The sequence below is a fragment of the Chaetodon auriga genome, chromosome 22 (assembly GCF_051107435.1).
Source record: "Chaetodon auriga isolate fChaAug3 chromosome 22, fChaAug3.hap1, whole genome shotgun sequence".
NCBI classification, from domain to species: Eukaryota; Metazoa; Chordata; class Actinopteri; order Chaetodontiformes; family Chaetodontidae; genus Chaetodon; species Chaetodon auriga.
Window position 1 is genome coordinate 13872008 of NC_135095.1, and position 20684 is coordinate 13892691.

Below are 20684 nucleotides of genomic sequence, written 5' to 3' on the forward strand. Positions count from 1 at the left end.
AACAGTCTATGAAGGCAACCCAAACAAACCTAATTAACATTTGGGGAATGGGATTAAAACAGAGATGGCGGTTTACTGGGGGGAGGTGGCAATCTGAATAGATTAGACAAAAGTGTGCGACTGTGTGTGCAACTGTGTGTGTGTGTGTGTGTGTGTGTGTGTGTGTGGTGTTTTCCTGGGGTTAGTCAGGATGGAGGCTGAATGAGGATGAATGACAGAGTGTGAAAGAGGGAGACGGAGAGTTTGTGTGCAGCGTTCTCTGCTCCACCGGACCTATCATTACCAGATGTCACAGTGAGGGTGGCTGCCAGCCGAATCACTGCTTATTGCCTTAAACCCCAACTCTCTGCCTCTTTCTCTTCTCCTTCCTTCTTTCTTCTTTTCTCTCTTTGCTCCCTCTCCCTGTCTCCCTTTTCCTTCTCCCTCTCTCTCTCTGTCTCTCTCTCCCCCCCCCCCTTTTTTTTTCTTCCAGCCTTCTCCTTTTCCAGCTGTTTCTGGAGCACGCAGCGAGAGCGGGGCAAGTTCTCCACCAATTGTTTCGGTCCTGAGAGGAGCTCGGCGGTCGGACCCCTCCCTCCTTCTGTCTCTCTCCCCTCTCTCTCCTCTGTCTCTCTTCCTCTCTCACCCTCTCTCTCTCTCCTCCCCTTGTTGTGACAGAGCACACCTGCTTGATCTTGGCTACACGCGCTCCGAGTCCAATTACCCCATAGGCCCTCGCAGCCACCTCACAGTCTCTTCCCCCCACTCGACTGGATTTTTGGGAGTCAAGCTCATCTCTACTCTCTTCGCCTTGTTTCTACTGAGAACAGGTAAGTTTGACTGAGAAGGGAGAAAGGCATGGGTAATAATGGGTGAGGTTAGGAGTAAGGAGTTGGGTTTCACACATTTTTAAAGAGATAGAGATCAGACATGAGGGAATGGCTTGGTTTTTGCTGGATTGTGGCTTTTTGTGTTAAATGCATGTATTCATGATTTAAAAGTCACATTATTTGCTGATGATGTTATTTTATAAAGATAAGACGACTGCTTTTTTGTTTTTGCAGTTACGACTGAGCGAGTGTGTGTGTGTGTCTTTCTGTTAAACTGGATTTGAGTGTGTTTTATCCACTTCTTCATACGTTCATATGTGTTGTGTATGTTCCGGATGTGTTGCCAGGTCTTGTTCCCACAGCTGTCTTGGCTTTATGATGAGGGACCGTAATCATTTCCAGTCCAATCTGCATACAGCTCAGTGAAAAGAGCAGCAGCTCGGGAAGGGGGTGTGGTAGTGCAGTTGATGCTGGTACCTCACCCCTCTGCCAAAAAAAAAAACGTATTCATCTGGCCCATCGTTAATCTCCAAAGTATCCACCACTGAGTGCCATGTGATGTGTTCAGCAGTTTCTCAATTCTCCAGTTTTCAGCTTGCAGTTTTTTAACGTGTTGCGCTCTGTGGCAATTGACCAAGTGTTTGGACACTTGTTTGTTGATTGTTTGGATGTAACCCATATGGAAGTGCACTTCTCAAGTTAGTTTTGTGAGTGTGTTCGTGTGCAGAAGTGAATCTGATTAATAATGTTAACATAAAGACAGGTCGAGTGAGGAGAAAGCAGAAAATTTAGATTTTCTGCTTTCTAATTAAGTTGTTTGTCTCTCATTCTTATCATTTGTCAGTGGAAAAGCTCATGTTCGTTGCATTAATTTGTCCCTTTTCTCTCTTTGTTTAGCTTTCTTTTTCTCTCTTTTTTTCCCCCTGTGGCGTTTGGGCAGTCTACAAGCAAATGAGGGGAAAAAAAGCTGAGACAACAATGAGGATTTCTTTGTGTTGATTCAGCCCATTATTGCTTGTCAAGACTTTGATTTGGAAAAAGTTGTTTCTGCTGCTTCTCACACTTTCCATTTCAGCAGTTCATTTGAGACTGCAGCCAGACCGTTTTAACCCCAATCTCTTATCTGTCGGCTCTGCGGCCCTGTTCCCTCTCAGTCTGAACCCTCTCTGCCCACCGTGGCATTTGCTGCTGTGTTTTCACAGGAGCAGAACAGGACCCAAATTGCTAGGGGCAACTTAAAGTGAGAGGCTTTGAAGAGGAGATGAAAAAAAGCTGTACCTGGCAACGCACAGTGCCATTAATCCCGTAATGGTACAGCTTCCTCTATCAAAGAGAGGTCTGAAGGCTTCCCGGCAAGCCACCACACAACTCTCAGCTAACTCATTACATCCTTTTTGCCAGCAGGGAAAAAACCTAATAAGGCTCAGCTGCACTGAATTCCATTGAAAGAACCAGAGTGAAACTGAACAAGGGGAAAACTAAGAGAAACAAACTAGAATGCCTTCTTTGGGGGATTACAATAGAGGCTAAACGTGGCATAAACACTGTACTGAAATACACTCAGGGCAATAAAAGCACTTCACCAGTTCATACTTCAGAGCTGAGCTGAGCAGATGTTTAACATTTGAATCAGGAATGACTGAACGGAAGGTTTGGAGGAGACAAGGCCCAGATTTGCACTCAGGGGCTGCTTTTTTTTCCATCTGGACTTCAACTATCTGGGTCAAAAAAAAAGAGCAAAAGAACAATTGAACTAAATGGACATCAGCCCCCTCCCCCCCCACCCTTTGCTCACTGGAATACCAGAAAGTTCCACATGTCAGTCTTTCTCGCCAAAGTTTTAAGGGTCAGACAGAGAAAGAAAATACCATAAGCTATGGGAGAGAAGCTGTGGAAGGAAAGAAAGAGCCCAAAAAGGGAGGAGGAGATGGAAAGAGAAGAAAGGGAGAGAAGGTTGGGCAGTTTCGTCCACGTCGGTGCAGCGCAGACTGTTGATAATGGGACTGAGGTTGATGGCAGGCCGACAGCTCTTCTCATGGAACAGCTGAAATGTGGTTTAACCGCTCGCTGGCTTTCTCATGCTATGGCTCCAGACAACAGGCGTGCTTTAGGGACCCTGAAGTGATCGACACTTTTTTCCTTTTTATCGGCATGAAGAATTTATATTGATTGTAGTGGTCAAAAGAGCGTGGAAGCCAAAAACCTTCCATGCAGACATGCACGGGAGCACGGACAGCTATTTTCCAGACAAGACTGATTTGGCCTAACTCCTAATACAAGAATGTTTTGGCACTGAAATTGTTTGTTGGCCGTGTCCTCGCATAGTTTCAGATACACACATTCTCACAAAATCCCCCCGATACATCAGAAACTTGTTGACTACCACCAACTCCTCACACCACTGCCAAAGGAAGAGCTTTTAGCATTAATTATTATCCGTCATGCTTGTGCGACCACGTGTGAGGAGAGCCCAGGTTCATTTGCTGATGGGTTGAAAGGGCCACACGTGTTTTAAACGTCCTGTGGCCTTGTAAATACCTTCCAGTGATTCATTGCTGACAGACGCTCAGCAGAGGCAGACGCAGGCCTGTGGAGAGTTAGAAGGGAGGGTGAGGGGAGTAGCGGACAGGGGTGGAGGGTGGGATGGTAGTTGGTGTCTGCCTTATGTTGTCTCCTTCACTGCAACATGATTAGATTTGCTGAAATCAAGACACAGTGGTGCTTAACATTCAAGTCGGTCCCTTTCATGCTGCAGAAATTTCAATGAAAGATTTCTTGAATTTGGGTGATATGGTAATCATTCTGTGGGTATTTCATTTCTTTTCTACTGTTGAAAGTTTCAATGAGAGGCAGCGACAAAGAGGAGAAAGTGACAAAGCAAAGGAGGGAAAATTACTTTACTCCCTCATGCGAGCTCTGCTTCCTGTCTGGGAATCATTAGTAATGCTGGGGCCAGACTTGGGGGAAATTGGAGGGAGGGAAGAGAGAGATGAGACAAAAGAGGGACACAGGAGAATTGACAAGGATGCCGCCACCACAGGAAATGTCAACCTCCACCCCTTTTCTCTTGGTCAGACACGGGATGATGAATCGCAGGATTCAGAGACACGAGAGCACAAGATAGAGATGGTTAGTGTGCCATTTACCACATGTCCTTTTCTGGGATGTGGTACATTGTAAATCTTTTGAAAATACAGACTAAACTTTCTCACAGCTGCTCGTACTTTTTACTTTTCGATGCATCATTTCTGTAGCTACCATAGTTCCATAGTTCCATGTGCAGTACTTGAAAGGGCATCTGCTGGCCAGAGGGCGTTGAATAATAATGACTCAACATAAAAACTTTCATGTACTTTCTACACCAACAAATCAACTTCCCCACCCACATCCTTTCAGAGAAGTCAACATAGAGTACGATATTGCTTTTTCATAATTAGATAAAAAAAATGAATTCATCATCCTCCATTGTGTCACTGTGGGATGAATGAATGTCTCTTCAACACTGTGTGAAGTTCACCTTCTTTATGCCTCAGGATGACCTGTTTTGTTATGCTTGTGCATCACATTTTGCATTTGTTTGAAGGTTTTTACAGTGACAGTCTTTCTCGCAGTAAACAAGATTGTGGAACATTTGCACTGATTAGTGTCAGTCCACTTCTTCTGAATAAAGCCTGTCCCATTTTCATCTTGTAAGCTGGCATACAGCCGTGCCATGACGTGATAACCGGCCATGTTCTCCAATTGAGGCTACACTTAACTGATACATTATGCAAACAACTTTGGCACCAACAAATTGATTCAATAACTGGTATCCCCAATAATCAAATATTAAAGCTATTAGTAAATGACAGGGTGAACATGGTCTGTCTGTAATAGTTGTTACAAACAAGTTACATACAAACAAAAGCTTCATGCAAAAATATATCAAAGTTTAGTTTCAGCAACATATCAATTTTCGAAAAGGTCATAAAAAGTGAGATCATGCTTTCTAAGCTGCAGGGCACTAAATGAAACCTTCTGTAACATCAGGGTTTGATTTCCAGTCCCAGTTCGATGCTTCTGTTAAGTGAAAATGAGAAGGGGAATAACTTTTAGGTTGTAACAGCAGGTTGCATCTTCTTTGGGGGACTGGAAATGCTGATACTGACGATGTGCAGTTTGCATGGCCATGTCATGTTCCTGCATGTTCTGTTGACAGCCCTCTGGGTTTAGCATACACAAGGAGCCTGTGTCATGTGTGCAGTAGAGTCTTCAGGTGTCTATATGTGTGTGTGTGTGTGTGTGTGTGTGTGTGTGTGTCTGTATGGAGGTGGGGGCATCTTCTTAGGGCAGGCCACCCTGCAGGGCCTGTGGACACATCTGAGCAATGAAAGAACCAGCACCTGGGGCACAGCAGGTTGTCTCATGCGTCTGTTCAGAGGTTTATCCCAGCTGGGAAATCTGGGAATAGCCTTAAATTTTAACTTTAAAAAAAGATTGCATTTGACCATAATTCCTTGTTTTGAGTTTAGAGTGACCTTCGATCTCGGTTGACCATGTCCTCGTTATTTCACCGCTGTAATGTTGACACATAGCAATGAATCTCCACAATCTACAGGCCTCCATCTCCAAATCCCCTAATGTAATAATATTAATGCCACTTTTAGCTGCGTATTCTGCAGCTGTGGTCACAAATTGATACTTAATGTCCCAAAGAAAAATCCCTGAAAATCTCTTCTATTCCTTTTTCCTGGTTTTATTTCAAAACCTTGTTTTAGTCTCGTCATCAACAACTCCTGCGCCTGATTATGACTCACAAAGTAGCAGTAATTCTTGATTTTATACCAACGCTGAAGCCATTAAATGCTCATAGAGCTTAGTTTGAGATCACTCTCTTCTTCTTTTCGCCTGTCTGGCACACATTAAAAGCTGCTGAAACATTTATGCACAAAGGTTGATGGATTGATGGCAGGACACATGGAGGGCCATCTGAAACCCTGCACCAATGCACATGTGATTGTATATCTGTTTATGTGCTTGTGGCCATGGGTCAAAGCAGGGAGATACGGTTCAGTAATCAGCAGTGAAACCTCTGTGTGCATTACTGTTCCTTTAAACAGAGCTGGTACCCCAGCTTTGTAGATAGTTCTGAATGTTCCAGCCTGCAAGAAGTGCCAGATGTGAGGAGTTCACAACACCAGTACCTCTACGCAAAGTGATAGAGTGACTTTCAAATACTTTCCAGCATTGACAATTAATGTATCATACTACAAGATAAGTCCAACCCATCTGGCATCAAAGCCAGATAAAACAAACCCTCAAAGGCATCGACAAGCACTACTTGACCCAATAGTGCTTTCTACCCTAAATCTAAAACGACGACAGAATGCTGCAGCCAAGTCTGCAGACAAGGTTTTCATTGGATGGAGCTTTCAGTGGTGCTTAGATAAGAGCATCTGACACGGCCAAGATTACTCAGTCTGTCGAGAAGACTGGAACAACGTGTCCTCTGGATCTACTGTATGTTCAGACTAGAGCTCTTTGTTTCAACGCCTCCCACTACAGTGCGTACTCCATGTTTCCAAGTGAGACAAAATGGCAAACGTTTTGCATGGAAAACTGCATCCAGACATTAAACATTGTGTGATGCAATCCCAGGCTCTAAGCACCGACTTAATGAAATCAACCTTTTCAGTTCAGGTTTTTCCGCTTCGTAGCAGCAGAACAAGAGTGAAAAAGAAACATTAAGAGGTTGTGCAGAACTATCCCATCCAGAACAATCCCTTCTGAATGGAAGTGATTTCGAGTTTGGTCATACTGTATGCAAGCACTGTAACCACTGGACTGGAGCTGTACAGTGTGTCAAAGTGGTGGCTGTTTTGTGGACAGGGACTATAATTACTACTTGTGTTGAGAGTGCCTCGGAGCCGTGATCCCTGTGACCTGACGTAACCTGGATTTACACTACATCAGCACATCTTCTTCTCTCGCTGTCTCTCTCATTCTCACACTGTTTAAAACGTTTGAATGATTTAAACACATGCATTTATTACTCAAATTTACAGATACAACAAACTTCATATAGCTACACATATAATTTGTGCACTTTGCTTTAATGCACTTGAAAACACAGACTACTGCAGTATTCACATATAAAAACGTGCAAATATACACTCAAATAACAAAAAGCAAACAAAGATACAGCACAAAACCATCAAACACATAGACCTTATAAACCAGCCCTGAGTAATTTCAGCTCTGGCCAACTGATGGTTTTGGGTGAGTTTCATCATCGTGGTCATGATGCTCAGGTCAAGGTCTGCTACAGACCAGCTGCGCCCAAGTCATTTGTTAGCAGCTGTGGCTCATATCTGCCCTTCAATTATTGTAGCACCAGGGACGGAGGGAGGGAAGGAGCAACTTTTGGCTATACCCATGACAAGCAGATTGCTGGGTCTTTGAGACTCTGCATGCATTTGTGTGTGTGTGTGTGTGTCTGTGTGTGTGTGTTGCTGTGTAAAAGGTCATGGAGTTTTGTGGATCTCCACACTGTTTGAGAGAGTGTGTGTATGTGTCAACTGGGTTGTGGTTGTGTATAGAAATATACAACTGCATAAGGCAGCAGGATTCTCCCATTGACTCCAGCAGTACAGTAGACACATGCTCCACCAGTTTATTTTTGATTCACGCTGATGATAAAGTACTTTAACAGCCAACAAATTATCACTGTGATTCATGACTTTTGAACAGAAAATGTAGTACAGTTGTATAAAGCGGCGGCCATGGAATTTCCCATGATGCATCCCCTGTGTATTATAGTAAAAGCTAATGCAGATGTTGCCTATGCAGCAGGCGATCTTTCTGTCTCTGCTGCAAAGGCTAATTTCACACGCACATTGTAGCATGGCGTCCAGATCATTTCAATGGATAACAAATTCCTAATGATGAATCGACTGCAAAACATTAGTACACTGTTTGTCTTTGTCACTGTTTGTCAGTGATTCTCAAACAGAGGCACTTCTGCAGACAGAGTGTAGAGCAGCTCAAACAATAAAAAAAAAAAAAAAAAAAAAAAAAGAATAGAAAGAAAAGAAAGTAATTTGAAAGTGCATGAAAACTAAAGCTAAAGTTAATAAACTGTTTATATATTTAGGTATATATTTAGGTAAAAAATTATAAATTGTGAAATAACCAAAAGTAATGGGAAAATGCTTAAAAAGGTTATTAAAATTCAAGAATAAATGGTTGATGGATAAATAATAGACACAGATTGTAGCAGAGTTTATTGAATTAACATCATTGTGTCATTTTCTCATCTGGGTTTGTGCTAATTCCAGCTTTATCACCTTTCACCTTCTGCCTAAAACTGACCAGTAGTTTATTTGACCAACCACACTAAATTGTTACACCCAAGTGTTTAACCCTTGAGCCCTCCACCTTTCACCTTTGCCCTTTGCCTCTTTGGCCTTCAATCAATGTCTCTTGTCCTGTCCTTCTCGCACTGCGTCCTTCTCTCTACATTTGATTCGCTGCCACATTGAAAATCTATTTTGGCCCTTCTCTTCCCATACTTTGCTTCTGAGTATACCAGTGAATCAGAAACAGTTAAACAGAGTACGGTAGTTTCAAAACTAATCATAGACGGACTATTTTGAAAGTGTATCCACCCAAACCTTTGAACTGTGTCCTCTCGTCCTCCAGGCTCCCTGCTCGCAGCACCATGAGGTCAGCCTGTCTCTCTCTGCTCCTGGTCACTGCCTGCTGGGCTCTGCCCTTCCGCCAGTCCGGCTTCCTAGACTTCATGATGGAGGATGAGGCGGGATCAGGTCTGCCTGGAGTAACTACAGATTTAGGCCTTCCTTCCGTTCGTGAAGGACCCAAGTGCCCCTTCAGATGCCAGTGCCACCTGCGTGTGATCCAGTGCTCTGACCTCGGTAAGACAAGACACCTCCCACCAAAAGTTCATATTGTGTCTAATCTCACACACTCTCTCAACGTGTGTTTTTTGACCACTAATAACTGTTTTTAAACTCCATTTATTTTGTGTGGTGCCTGATTAAAATTCATAGTTGCTACATGTGAGCAAAAATCCCTAAATTTAAACATTAAACAGGGTGAATTCTAATGTTCAGAATCATTTTGAATCATTTCATGTTCTCCGTCCACTCCTCCATTTGGTGTTCTGGCCTGGATTCCAAGCAAATGAGCTCACTTTGATGGATCAGATGCTGAGGTCAGATGGGTGTCAGCAGAATAAAAGCACAGCAAAACTACAGCAGAGTGACAATATGGGTTTTTAAGAGCAGAAAAAGTCACAAGTTTGTGCGTCTCCACCATCCACCCAAACCCACAGGGTCATTCCAGGGGTATATTATGTCCTCCAGAGAACATGACACCAGTGTTGATACCTTAAATACTCACAGATGCTGTGAGCTATCCTTCACTTCCTGTAACAATTGCATTATATGCCCTTTCTGAGTGAATTGTTTTTTAAACAGTGGTGGAGATTAAAGGTTAGCGCTGAATAACCAGGGAAGTCCAGTTTTAACAAGTTCAAATGTTACAGAGCCTGTTTCTCAATGTAAAGTTTGCTCAGTAAGGTCGAAAGACCACAATTATTTAGTTGAGTTTTTTGATTCAGCACAGTCACAACAATTTACTCAATTGTCATCTTTGTTGTTTGGAGCTTATCCACCTTATTTGTCTGATCTGATGTATAGCTTATACAAGAGCATGAGTCATCTCACAAACTCTGTCACAGAAAAGTCCCTGACCTCATTTATTCTTGTATATTACATAAAAGTGCCTCGCTGCGCAGTTGGGTTTGATAATTTTTTGGCTCCGCTTTTGTTTGGAGAGGAGCTTCAAGGAGGCAGATGAGGGAGGGAGGGAGTGACACAGACGGACAAACTGAGAGTATAAAATAAAAACAGGAGTGGATTAATCAGCCCATAACCACTTCGGTTTCTTAAGCTCAAAAGCGCCAGGGTTGAGGCAGTGTTTATGGATTCAGGACAGCAATCACAGTCTAAGCAGAGCGTGCAGACAGACAGGCATCGCAGATAGGCAGGTGGCTCAACAGTCAGAGCGACACACAGTTGGAGAGAGTGATGTTCAGGATAGGGCCGGTTCCATTACATCAGTCGTCCGGCCGGGGCCCCAGTCAACAGCAGCACTTTCCCCCCTGGAGACGCAGCTCCTCGGCTGGATTCTCAACTCCTGCATCAGCACTATTGGCCCCGGGCCTCCATCTGTTCCCCAGACCTGCTGGCATCCACGCGAACACACACACACACACACACGCACACATTTAGACATGCACAAGATTAAAAGTTAGAGGTATATGTATATACTTGGACACACACACACAGGTCTGGGCAAGACAGAAGAGTTTGCTAACCATCCCAAAGCAACCTTTTGTACATGTGGAGTCTGCAGCTGGCAGGATGACAGCTAAAACATTCTGCAGAGAAAATTTAGCCTCGGGTACAAATGAGTTGTGATTATGGATAAGCAAAACCTCTTTCCACCAGAGCTGGCAAATATGGAGTCACACAACAGCCTTTTGTTTTTTTGTTTTGTTTTGTTTTTTAAGATTAGAGACAATCAGCCGCATCTCTGATTATTTATCTTTTATAAGCAGTGATTGTGTAAGGTGTGTGGTTGGCGGGCATGCTCATCATGTCTAGCCGCACTTCTGAATGACAAAGAAATCCAAACTTACTCAGTCCCATGAGGCAATCACGTCTTTGCTGATGTAGCCAGATCAAGTCCCGCGGCCCGGCCGCAGCACCAGACAAGGAGAGGACATTACATAAACTCTGTCAATGACGCCTGGAAGTGCTGAGTCCAGTTCAGTCCAAAGCAATCATACGCTTGATATCCCAATCATTCCGCTTTAAAATGAACTGATTACTAGTGACTATAAGAGAGGGGGCGAGTCCCATTTCTGTCGTTCATTTCCTGCCAAGTGGCTATCAGCTGAAAAGTGAGATGCAGACTGAAACACAATATTCAAATACTTGATATGCACTGTCATGTTTCATGGGACAAGTATTCGTTGCCATTCATTTGTTGCTCAATGCATCACAAGATCACCTTCTAGGTGAAATTTGCTTAAAAACTGATATATCACAGACCTTTGCATCTTTAATTTCTCATTGATGCTACACACAAACGGACCCATTTTAAAATGGGGCTAAAAATGGGTATTTCAGGCATGTAGTTTTGCAAGACACAATTAAACAAAAAAAACACAATATTTAAAACTGAAACAGCAAAGGCTGAGAAAGATTGACTTTTACGATACAATACCATAAAAAAAACAATGTGTTTGTAAGTATAGAGGTATGCAGTGTGGTGCTGTAATGATGGCGGTGGCCACAAACAGCTGTGATGGTTTGTGGGTCATCCGCTGCTGAGTTGGAAAAGCTGACAGAAAAGCAAACCTAGCTGGAAGTAATGTTTGGGTGACCTGAACAGAAGTCATCACAAGCTTTTAGGACAAACTATGTCCAGACATACGTATGTGGACTGGAGATGCGGAGTGTAAGCTTCTTTATTAAACAGTTTATTGTACGCCTCCTCCTCTGAAATGTAAACTGTCAGCTCTGAATGTATTTTTTGCTCTACCACAGACGCAGGAGAGCGTACACCATGACTTCCAGCTGTCCTTGCTCAATTCTTTTTTAAAAAACAGTTCACTCAACCAAACAGTCTTTCACTACAGATGCCATTTTCTGTGTCATATCAGCCATGACGTCCCACGAGAGAGTCCAAGCAAAATGATTTAGCATGAGCTCAGTGTCCAGGTATGCAGTCGCTTACTTACTCCAAAGGAAATTTGTTTTAAGGTCCATTTCCACCATATGTGCCTCGGAGCACATCAAATAGTTATTTGGTCCGTTTGGAATGTCACCATAAAAGCCTTTCTGCTCTACGTCCCTTTCATTGAGACTTTATGTACCATGCTATGTTGACAAAGCAGACTTTGTTATTACAGCGTGTCGCTACTATAAACTCAGTTACTATTTGGTGCTCGTTCAGGTTTGATTCGGTGTTCCTGTGTGTGCAACAATTCTACGGCGCTTAATGCCCAGAAACTTGGTTACAAATCGAATGTATGTCCCTATTGCGTTAAACAGTCATCACTAAATAAGGTCATCAAAAAAAAAACATTCTTAGAGTTTAATGCTAAAAAAATTCAGCTAATCAGGACTGTGTGGGTGTGGTGTGGTTTGATTTGATTTGACGGACATTGCCACCAGCATAAACAAACAGCCTAAAAACTACAGCCCGATTTTGATTTAGATGTTGCTAACGTCTGACTGTTGCACAGAAATATGTGACATCACATTTCTGCTGCTCCATCTTTGGCAGGAAATTGTGTGTTCAGAGCTTAAAGTAAGAAACTGAATGAGAAAATATTGTTTCGAGACCTTTAATATTCTATAGACCGACTGCAACCATGGTCGTTGGGGACGAATAGGTATCCATTTCCTGTTGAGGTCAGAGCGTGGTTAACCTCTCATCACCAGAGCTACAGCTATCATCGTCTCACCTCAAACTCAGTTTTCCATCATCCATCATTCTGACAGATTTATTGGATTTGTACGCTTCTGACTCTCATACCCTAAATCTAATTAAACAATGTCTTGTAAAAATTCCCCATCAGGCCTGAAGACCGTTCCTGGGGACATCCCAGACGACACCACCCTGCTGGACCTGCAGAACAACAAGATCACTGAGATCAAGGAGAATGACTTCAAGAACCTCAAAGGACTACATGTAAGAGACATTTACCTCCATCTGTAGAGCTTCAGGTCTGTGTGTTATACCTTAAGTTATGTAACATGTTCTTATGTAACTGCAGCACTCACCCTAACCCTCCCTCACTGTGACCCCTTGATGATCTTCTTGAGGAAACATCTTGTTTATAAACGGTTCATTAATTATCAGTTGTTTCCAAGTTGTTATCGGCTTGTTCCTCATTCTAAAACATGGACCCCACTTCTTCTTCTCCATCATCCTCCATACAGCCACCCATAGCACTCTTTTCCTCCCATCTTTTACCATCATTACACCACCACCACCCCCACTCCCCTAGTCACCAGGTGCATGAAAACTATTCACCCGTAGGCCGTACACCTTCATGTCTTCAAACTCTTGCAATAAATACCTCTGTCTGACGGCCAGAGCTGTTTCCACTGTAATGTAACTGCCTTCTCGAGGGAATCGACCACATACCTCACATTGCCTTGTGTCTGCTTACATGAGAGTGGAGCAGCAGGGGTGAGATTCCTCTGAAAATGCATTAGGGATAACTCAAGAGTGGACTTGAACTTGGCCCCGTCTTGACAGCACAGACACCGGGTTGGAGTGTCTAACATCTGTTGAGCTCAAAACGCCCTGTTTCTGTAGAGTCTCATCTGGAAAGTCCAGATTTTTTTACTGTCCCATGGTGCATTTGTAGCAGAGAATGTTTCTAAGTGGAAAAAAAACAATGAAAGCCACTAAGGTGTAAAGTTTCAAATAAAGTTCAGATTCCAAAACAACAGAACTTTAAACACTGATGTGAATTCAAACAAGCACAGACTGTTCACTAGTGCCGTGGGGATGGTGGTAAAAGCTCCACTACACCATGCAGCAATAATAAAAATGTATTTTAACATCAGTATCTCATCTACCTGGTTTTCTTCCTGACAGGCTCTGATCCTGGTGAACAACAAAATCACTATCATCCACGCCAAGGCTCTCAGCCCTTTGACCAAGCTGCAGCGTCTCTACTTGTCCAAGAACATGCTCAAGGAAATGCCCGCCAACATGCCCAAGAGCCTGCAGGAGCTGCGCATCCATGAGAATGAAATCACCAAGATCAAGAAGGCCTCCTTCCAGGGCATGTCCCATGTCATCGTCATGGGTATGAAAGTAAAAATGCAGATATTTATTAGGATAGCACAAACAGTTTAAAGAGGAATGACAGTGGATGCACACAGATTTCAACAGTAGGTCACATCTTTGGAGGCTGATATAAAAAGTAGACATCTGCACTTCAGTAGATGCAAAGGTCAGTGCCACTGAAGGTGCAACCCACTGCTGCAAAAGAGGTAAAACAGGCTTTAGATGTTTTTCTGTAAGCTTGTTGAAGGCAGTACAAGAGTACTTGCTGCATTTCTACATTTGCACTTTGAAGGGAAGAGCTATTACAATGCTCAGAGAAACAAGCAAAGATCCTCTTGGCCTTTGTTCAATGATGATCGACACGCTACAGAAATAAGTTGAAGTAAATCTGAGAATTAATTGAAATACATGCATCTACATATATTCAGTGGTGCTACATTCACACGATGGACCCACTCGAATGGTGAGTCTTGAAAGTAAGTCACACTGGTGCACTTCAACCATCTGTAAGAAGCTGTGGCTTTCACTGAGGAGGATAAACAATCATTGTATCCAGATGTTTTTATTTATTTATTTATATTCAAGTAGGCACTTGCGTGAGATTGGTCAGTTTGATTGATTCTTGTTTGGAGAGACCAGAAGGAAAGTTTGCTTCACGGCATTTCACTATTGAGACAAGATTTACACATCACAGTCTGGAAGTGATGAGACGGTTATGGACTCTGGTAGCCTGCTAATGCATGATTACACATGTTTTGTTTTGTTTTGTTTCCACAAAAGAATTACAGATTATTTGTCCTCTATCCTCTTTCCCCTCCTTTTGCTCCACTTTGAAAAGTCATCTCTGACTTGTAAAACTTCCTGTTCCACAAATTAAAAAGTGTCGCTCTGTCATTGTTCAGCTGAAGCTCAAAGTATGGATTCAGTCACTTAAAATGCAATGACAGTGGAAGTATAATCCGTGACAAATCAGGGAATCTGGTGTGGAGAAAGGCTGTATTGCAAACACAAGCTGTTCTCTTGCCAATGACTTTGTTTACTCATGACTCAGCTATGTTCCCGTAACACACCAGGAAAGAAATTAGCTTCATAGACGTGATCGATTACTGCTGTTCTCTCTTTCTATCCCTTTTTTCTTTCTCTGCTCACATTTGTTCTTTCATTCATTTTTTTTCAGAGCTCGGGTCCAACCCTCTGAAGAGCGCAGGAATCGACGCCGGTGCTTTCGCTGACCTGAAAAGGGTCTCTTACATTCGCATTGCAGACACTAACATTACAGATATCCCCAAAGGTAAAGCTCTAATTTCTGTTTGCACAAATAAATGTTAAATTGGGGAATTTGACCTAATCCAGGTTTCATCCAGTCAGGCTCAGCCAAAAACAACCATCTTCTCTGAAAAGAATGCTTGGATTTGAGTTTACAGCAAAACAATGGACTCAATATGAAAAACATAAACTGTAGCACATAGTAATTCAGATATCTCAGGGTGGGAACATGTCTGCTAAATGACAAATGGAATAAGGTTCCTTTGGGTTGAATAGACTTGGAAACAGCAACTCCTTCATAATTAATCTAAACTTTTTAAGATGAAATTGAATTAAGTAAAAGTGGCCTCATAATGTCATATAAGCTCCTAAGGTCAATGTTACTTTAGTTATCACTTTGTTCATGGCGGTAATCATTGTGTTGTGGGTTGTCAGGTCTGCCCAGCTCTCTGTCTGAGCTCCACCTGGATGGAAACAAAATCACCAAAGTGACTGCCAGCAACCTGCAGGGCCTGAAGAACCTGGCCAAGTAATAAAAATTATGATTTTTGTTAACCTTATCATTTCTTTTTGACCTTAAGATTTAAAGCAAGACTATGTAACTATGGCCAAACAGCAGCCACTGTGGCCACAAATAGGAATTACAACATAACTGTGGACTGAATCTTAATTTCCAAAGAGTCATGTCTGTTTCTCATTCTGTGACTTTTTTATATAACAATTAAAATGTTCATATGTGCCATGCTAACACAAAGCACAGGTAAGGAGTCTCAAAGTCATCAAATAGACTGATTTCAGTTGCACATCCCATTCTAAAGTTAATGCTAACATTAGCCATCTTAGTAGCATATGTAGCCACCTACATATGCTACTTTTCATACTGGATTAAGTAAGGCTGTAGCTGAAACCCCCTGAAACTATTTAGCAAATTGTGTTTTATTGCTAATTTGCGCTCTTTATTGGTAAGACAAGATTTTGGATAGTTCATCTCTCAAAAGTTACGTAGCCTTGCTTTAAGACTCCATTTCTCATTCTGTTTATGTTACCTCAGTTTTTCATTCTCTGGTTCGACTTGTATTAGCTTTACTTGGAATGCCACTTCTGGTAATAACGTTTAAGTGATTTACTGCATAACAAAACCTGAGACCGAAACAGTAGTTTTTGGATAATCAAAATAACTGGTTTGCTCATGAAAGTTGGACACACTTTGTTTATAAGATTGTGCCAAAGATGGCATATTAAAGTAGAACAAAGAAGGCTTTGATGCAGCATGAGTAGAGGATGCTGAAGAGGAGATGAGTGACGGAAAGTTTTCACTTTCCATTCGCTCATAATTAAGAAATAGGCTGGGAAAGTAATGTGACAAGTGTAGATTCTTTTTGGTATTTTCATTTCCTCAACCCCTCCCTTTTTGTACTGCATTATTAGCTAACAACCATTTTGGCAGCTGAGACAAACGCTGATGTCACGATGCTGGTCTCTCCACTCATGCAATTTGTGCTCTTGTGCTCCTCGTTTTTCTACACATTTGCACATTTCCGTGTCTCATCTTACATGCTGATTTTTCCTCCAGGCTTGGGCTGAGCTTCAATGAGATCAGCTCTGTGGAAAATGGCACACTGGCTAACGTCCCCCACCTGCGAGAGCTGCACCTCGACAACAACGCTCTGACCAGTGTTCCTCCCGGCCTGTCCGACCACAAGTACATCCAGGTACGCTCTGGTTTGATTGACATTTTAATTACAGCACTTGTTCATCTCCGTGTTGTTAATCCAGGTTTGAATGCACAGCAGGATCACAGGAAGATTGTTATTGCAACCATTTAGTTCCAGCAAATTGCTTCTGCTCGAGCATTATACTTATGTTTCTCATTTTCTTACAGTGCGATCACACACAGCTCATTTTCCCTGATTTAAACCATACTGGAAAAGTTTACTTTGCTGCATTTTTGCATTTGGTTTGTTTAGGTTCACAGTGCCCGATTACAAGTCGACCAAGGCTTTCATAACAAAAGTCACATGGATTCATTCAGTTTGTTTGTTGAGTAAAGTGTTGGTAGTCTGTCATACCGTAATGTTACAGATTTTCGCAGTAGGGGGGAGTGTAAACAGACCTGAATCCAGGCCCCTTTAACTTGACTTTGGCTTCAGTTTATTTCATCATTTTATTAGGTTCTCAAGCCTGTGTAATTGCTACATCAATCCCATCCCCATAAAACCATTTTGAGGTAATTTCCTGTAGTTGGTTGGAATTATGCATTCACTCTTAATGAACCTCAGCACCGCACACCTGTCAACCATCTTTTTCCTGTTATTTTGTGAGCACACACATTTTAACGGCATTGTCGTCAGCAGCCTTGACAAACCAAGCTATGGGAAAACATGAGCTTGGTGAAGGAGCTTCCAACAAGCTGCTGTGAACATTTTGTGCTAAACTGAGGTTCCTCCCACTTCTGACTGGGACAGAGAGTAAAACCGAATCCCATACCCAGCATAGTCTTTCACTTATCCCATTGTATATGATGGCAATTGCAATTAATTATGTCTTTATATTGTTTGATGTTTTTGAATGTGGCAGCTTTGGAATCTGTAATTATCATTATATTGTCTATCCCATTGAGCTTGAGACACTTTCCTCCCTTTGTTCATATTTCGAGGATCCTTCTCCTTCAGTGCTGCATGACAAGGGCTTCTCTGCTCAAAAGCAATGCTTAGCCACATGATTGTTTCAACAGCTCTTACATTAATATATGCTTTTTACATGATTCTGTTTTTATATGCAACCAAAGCCGTGCTTGTTCTCAAGCATCACAGCATCAGCTCTCGATGTTTTCAGCTAAACAGACAAAAAGAAAAAAATTAATTTGCCGTTGTTGAGCTGTTATTATTCATTGGTGACTTATTATTATCTTCTTTATCTGCTTTATTTTGGAAAAACTAAATTGTTGCCATGCACATCCCACTCAGTGACTGAAGATTGTCATTATTTAAATCTCTTCCCCAGGTGGTCTACCTCCATGCCAACAAGATTGCTGCTGTGGGAACAGGGGACTTCTGTCCTCCTGGCCTCAACAGCAAGAAGGCCATGTACTCTGGCATCAGCCTGTTCAGCAACCCTGTGCCTTACTGGGAAGTTCAGCCAATCACCTTCCGCTGCGTCTTCGACCGCTCCGCCATCCAGCTCGGAAACTACAGGAAGAAGTAGAGCGTCCAGCGCATCTCTGCGAGGAAGTGTGTGTTTGTAAATGAGTGTGTGAAAGTTTTGTAAGCGTGCGTGTTTGACCGCTGCCCCACAACACTGACCCCTACCAACACTGCCTCCCCACAAGCGATGATGTCATTAATCCACACACTCATTTCAAAACTTCAGTGGACATGGACCTCAAACACAACATATCATATTCATTATTTAGCTTCAAGGTTGGTGCAACAGTAGTACACACAGCTTACAGCAAACACCAACATACTATGGTGATGCTCTCTCACACACAGCACATCATTCATAGAAGCATTCTTGTGCATAATACGTGCAATTCATTCGGTGCGCAAATTGAAATTCACAGGCGATCCCGAACCAAAAAGATTTGAAATCTCACTCAGTGGAAAATGTTGTAAATCCCAGTTTGGTAAACTTTCTCAACCTTTAGCCATTGTATGAATTCTAAGGAGCTGGCCTGTAGAGCAGGCAGCAAGGGGTTAACTTGTGTTTTACAATACCTTTAACAACTGGTATAATAGAATGTACTAGATATTACCTGTGTACTAGGAATAGCATTTAGAGTGTTACAGTACCACGCTGCACTCCTTGAAAGAACTCTGAGTTTCTATTTGTATTGTATTCAATTCAAGTAGAGATAAAAGCAACCGTGACTTCTATCACATTGTGATTTCTTGTGCTTACTTCAGTGTGGATTTAGTTCTGGGTGTTTTTACACTTTTTCTTCATCACATTTCATCCCTTGTTACACTCCGTGTGTATGTTGTTCCATAAAAACCAAGGTGAAAATAGCTTCTAAAAAAATGTAGAATAAACCATATATGTTTTAAACAGAAGCCATTCCCAAAGATTTATATGCATGCTCTTATTTTTTTTTTCCTTTCGACTTGAACCTGGTGCTTTCTGGAATCTCTTGTTAATGCGTGTATGTATTTCTCTCCTTGTTTCCCTGCCGTTTATTTCCTTTTTTTAAGAGTCAAGAAAAATTGGAGGGTGTATGTGGATTGGCATGCCCACTGCAACCATGTTGGTGTGAATGTTGTATGTATAGACGCTGTATATAAATGCTGTATAAAACCTCTCATTGCTTAAAGGCACAAGCACTTACCATAGCTCAGACTTAATATATCAGCTACAAAGGTGTTCCTCTTTTTTTCCGGAGCAGGGGCTCCAGCTAAGGTGTCCTGAACAAAATAAAAATACTAATGGAAAAAGTAGCTGTTTTTGATGGATGTAATGACCAGAACTTGCATTATTGTCAGTCATGTGAAGGAGTTTTGTACTCCTGGTCACTGGATGGCGCTTCAGTAACCAGAGGGCAGCGGCTTCCTGGTGAACAAGGTCAAGAGGAGGCACAGGTAGAGTGTGCTGAGATCAGGTGAGACACACATGTACACAACAATCATGCACATTAGGCGAAACTGCGTCAGGCACAGATTAATCAGACAAAACCCACTGATAAAGAAATGACCAATATGGCCGCCTTGGTTGACTCAAAGATATTCAAATATTTAGAGAATGTGCTATTTCTATGGGATATCTAATGTTTAGTTAGACCTGTCAAATGACAGTGCAAACAGCATCCATACAGTAGTTTTCTCACCTCATTTCAACAGATATTTCAGAAGTTGTCTGTCCAGCTGATGGATGCTTTTTGGAATACAAACACGCTTAAAAAGAAACCTGGCTTCAGCCATATTTCGGCCTCATGGGCACTTTTAAAGGTCATCCATCATTTTCACTTTTATCAGACACTTTATCCGGTTTCTTTTAACAGAGCGCTGGTTTCTTGTCATCTGGTAACAATAAGTCACATTGCAGATGTTACAACACACATTTGAGACTGTACTTATGTCAAAGAGTAAGTGTGGGTCGGATTTCTCTTCCACGTCCAACCGGACTGAAAAAGATTATAACATGGGGACTATTCATCAAGCTCATTGGCTCAGGATCTGAATTTCATGGAGCGGCAAGTGTCATTCTTGCAGGAATAGGTGCATCTGCTACTTTTTGGCTTTAATTAAACCAACAATGTAAATCATATCAATGACAGTGCCCTGTTATAGACCCACATTTTGCAATCTACACTGAAAAATTAACTTTTTTTAGCAATTCATTTCATCCCATTGAGAATTTGAGAACTATTTTTCATAAAAAATGAATTATATTACCAGTGGGTGACATACAGTACTTGTTCCAAACGCAGTTTCACATCTATTTTCTATATTGCCTGATCCTGTGAAGGGTTCAGGAGGCTGGAGCCATTCCCAGCATGTGCTGGCCATGAGTCAGGGTACACTCCATCACAAGATGTACTGTATGCATTTACAGGACACATACAGCATGCATCTATATATACAAATAGACAGACAACGCATTCAATTTAGAGTCTCCAGTCCCCCGTGTCTATGGTTTGTGGGAGGAAACCGGAACTCCCTGAGGAAATCACACTGACACAGGAAGAGCAAACTCCACAGAGGCCAGCCAGTTTGATAACAGATTTTCTCGCTGTGG

At 42.1% G+C, this 20684-nt stretch overlaps 1 protein-coding gene across 1 annotated transcript; it reads left to right on the forward strand.

Moving 5' to 3' along the window:
- The first annotated feature begins 281 nt into the window (after positions 1–281).
- On the forward strand, positions 282–19387 carry dcn (decorin). The gene is made up of 8 exons (XM_076722546.1): positions 282–809; positions 8490–8722; positions 12463–12575; positions 13494–13707; positions 14866–14979; positions 15390–15483; positions 16528–16666; positions 17958–19387. The coding sequence occupies exons 2-8, from the start codon at positions 8509–8511 to the stop codon at positions 18156–18158; spliced, it is 1089 nt and encodes a 362-aa protein (XP_076578661.1). The 5' UTR covers positions 282–809; positions 8490–8508; the 3' UTR covers positions 18159–19387.
- The last annotated feature ends 1297 nt before the right edge of the window (positions 19388–20684 follow it).

Excerpts from the sequence above, each read along its gene's own strand:
- dcn (XM_076722546.1), top strand. The coding sequence starts at position 8,509 with ATGAGGTCAGCCTGTCTCTCTCTGCTCCTGGTCACTGCCTGCTGGGCT. Across the intron at positions 8,723-12,462 it reads GATCCAGTGCTCTGACCTCG|GCCTGAAGACCGTTCCTGGG; the intron begins GTAAGACAAGAC and ends ATTCCCCATCAG. Across the intron at positions 12,576-13,493 it reads AGAACCTCAAAGGACTACAT|GCTCTGATCCTGGTGAACAA; the intron begins GTAAGAGACATT and ends TCTTCCTGACAG.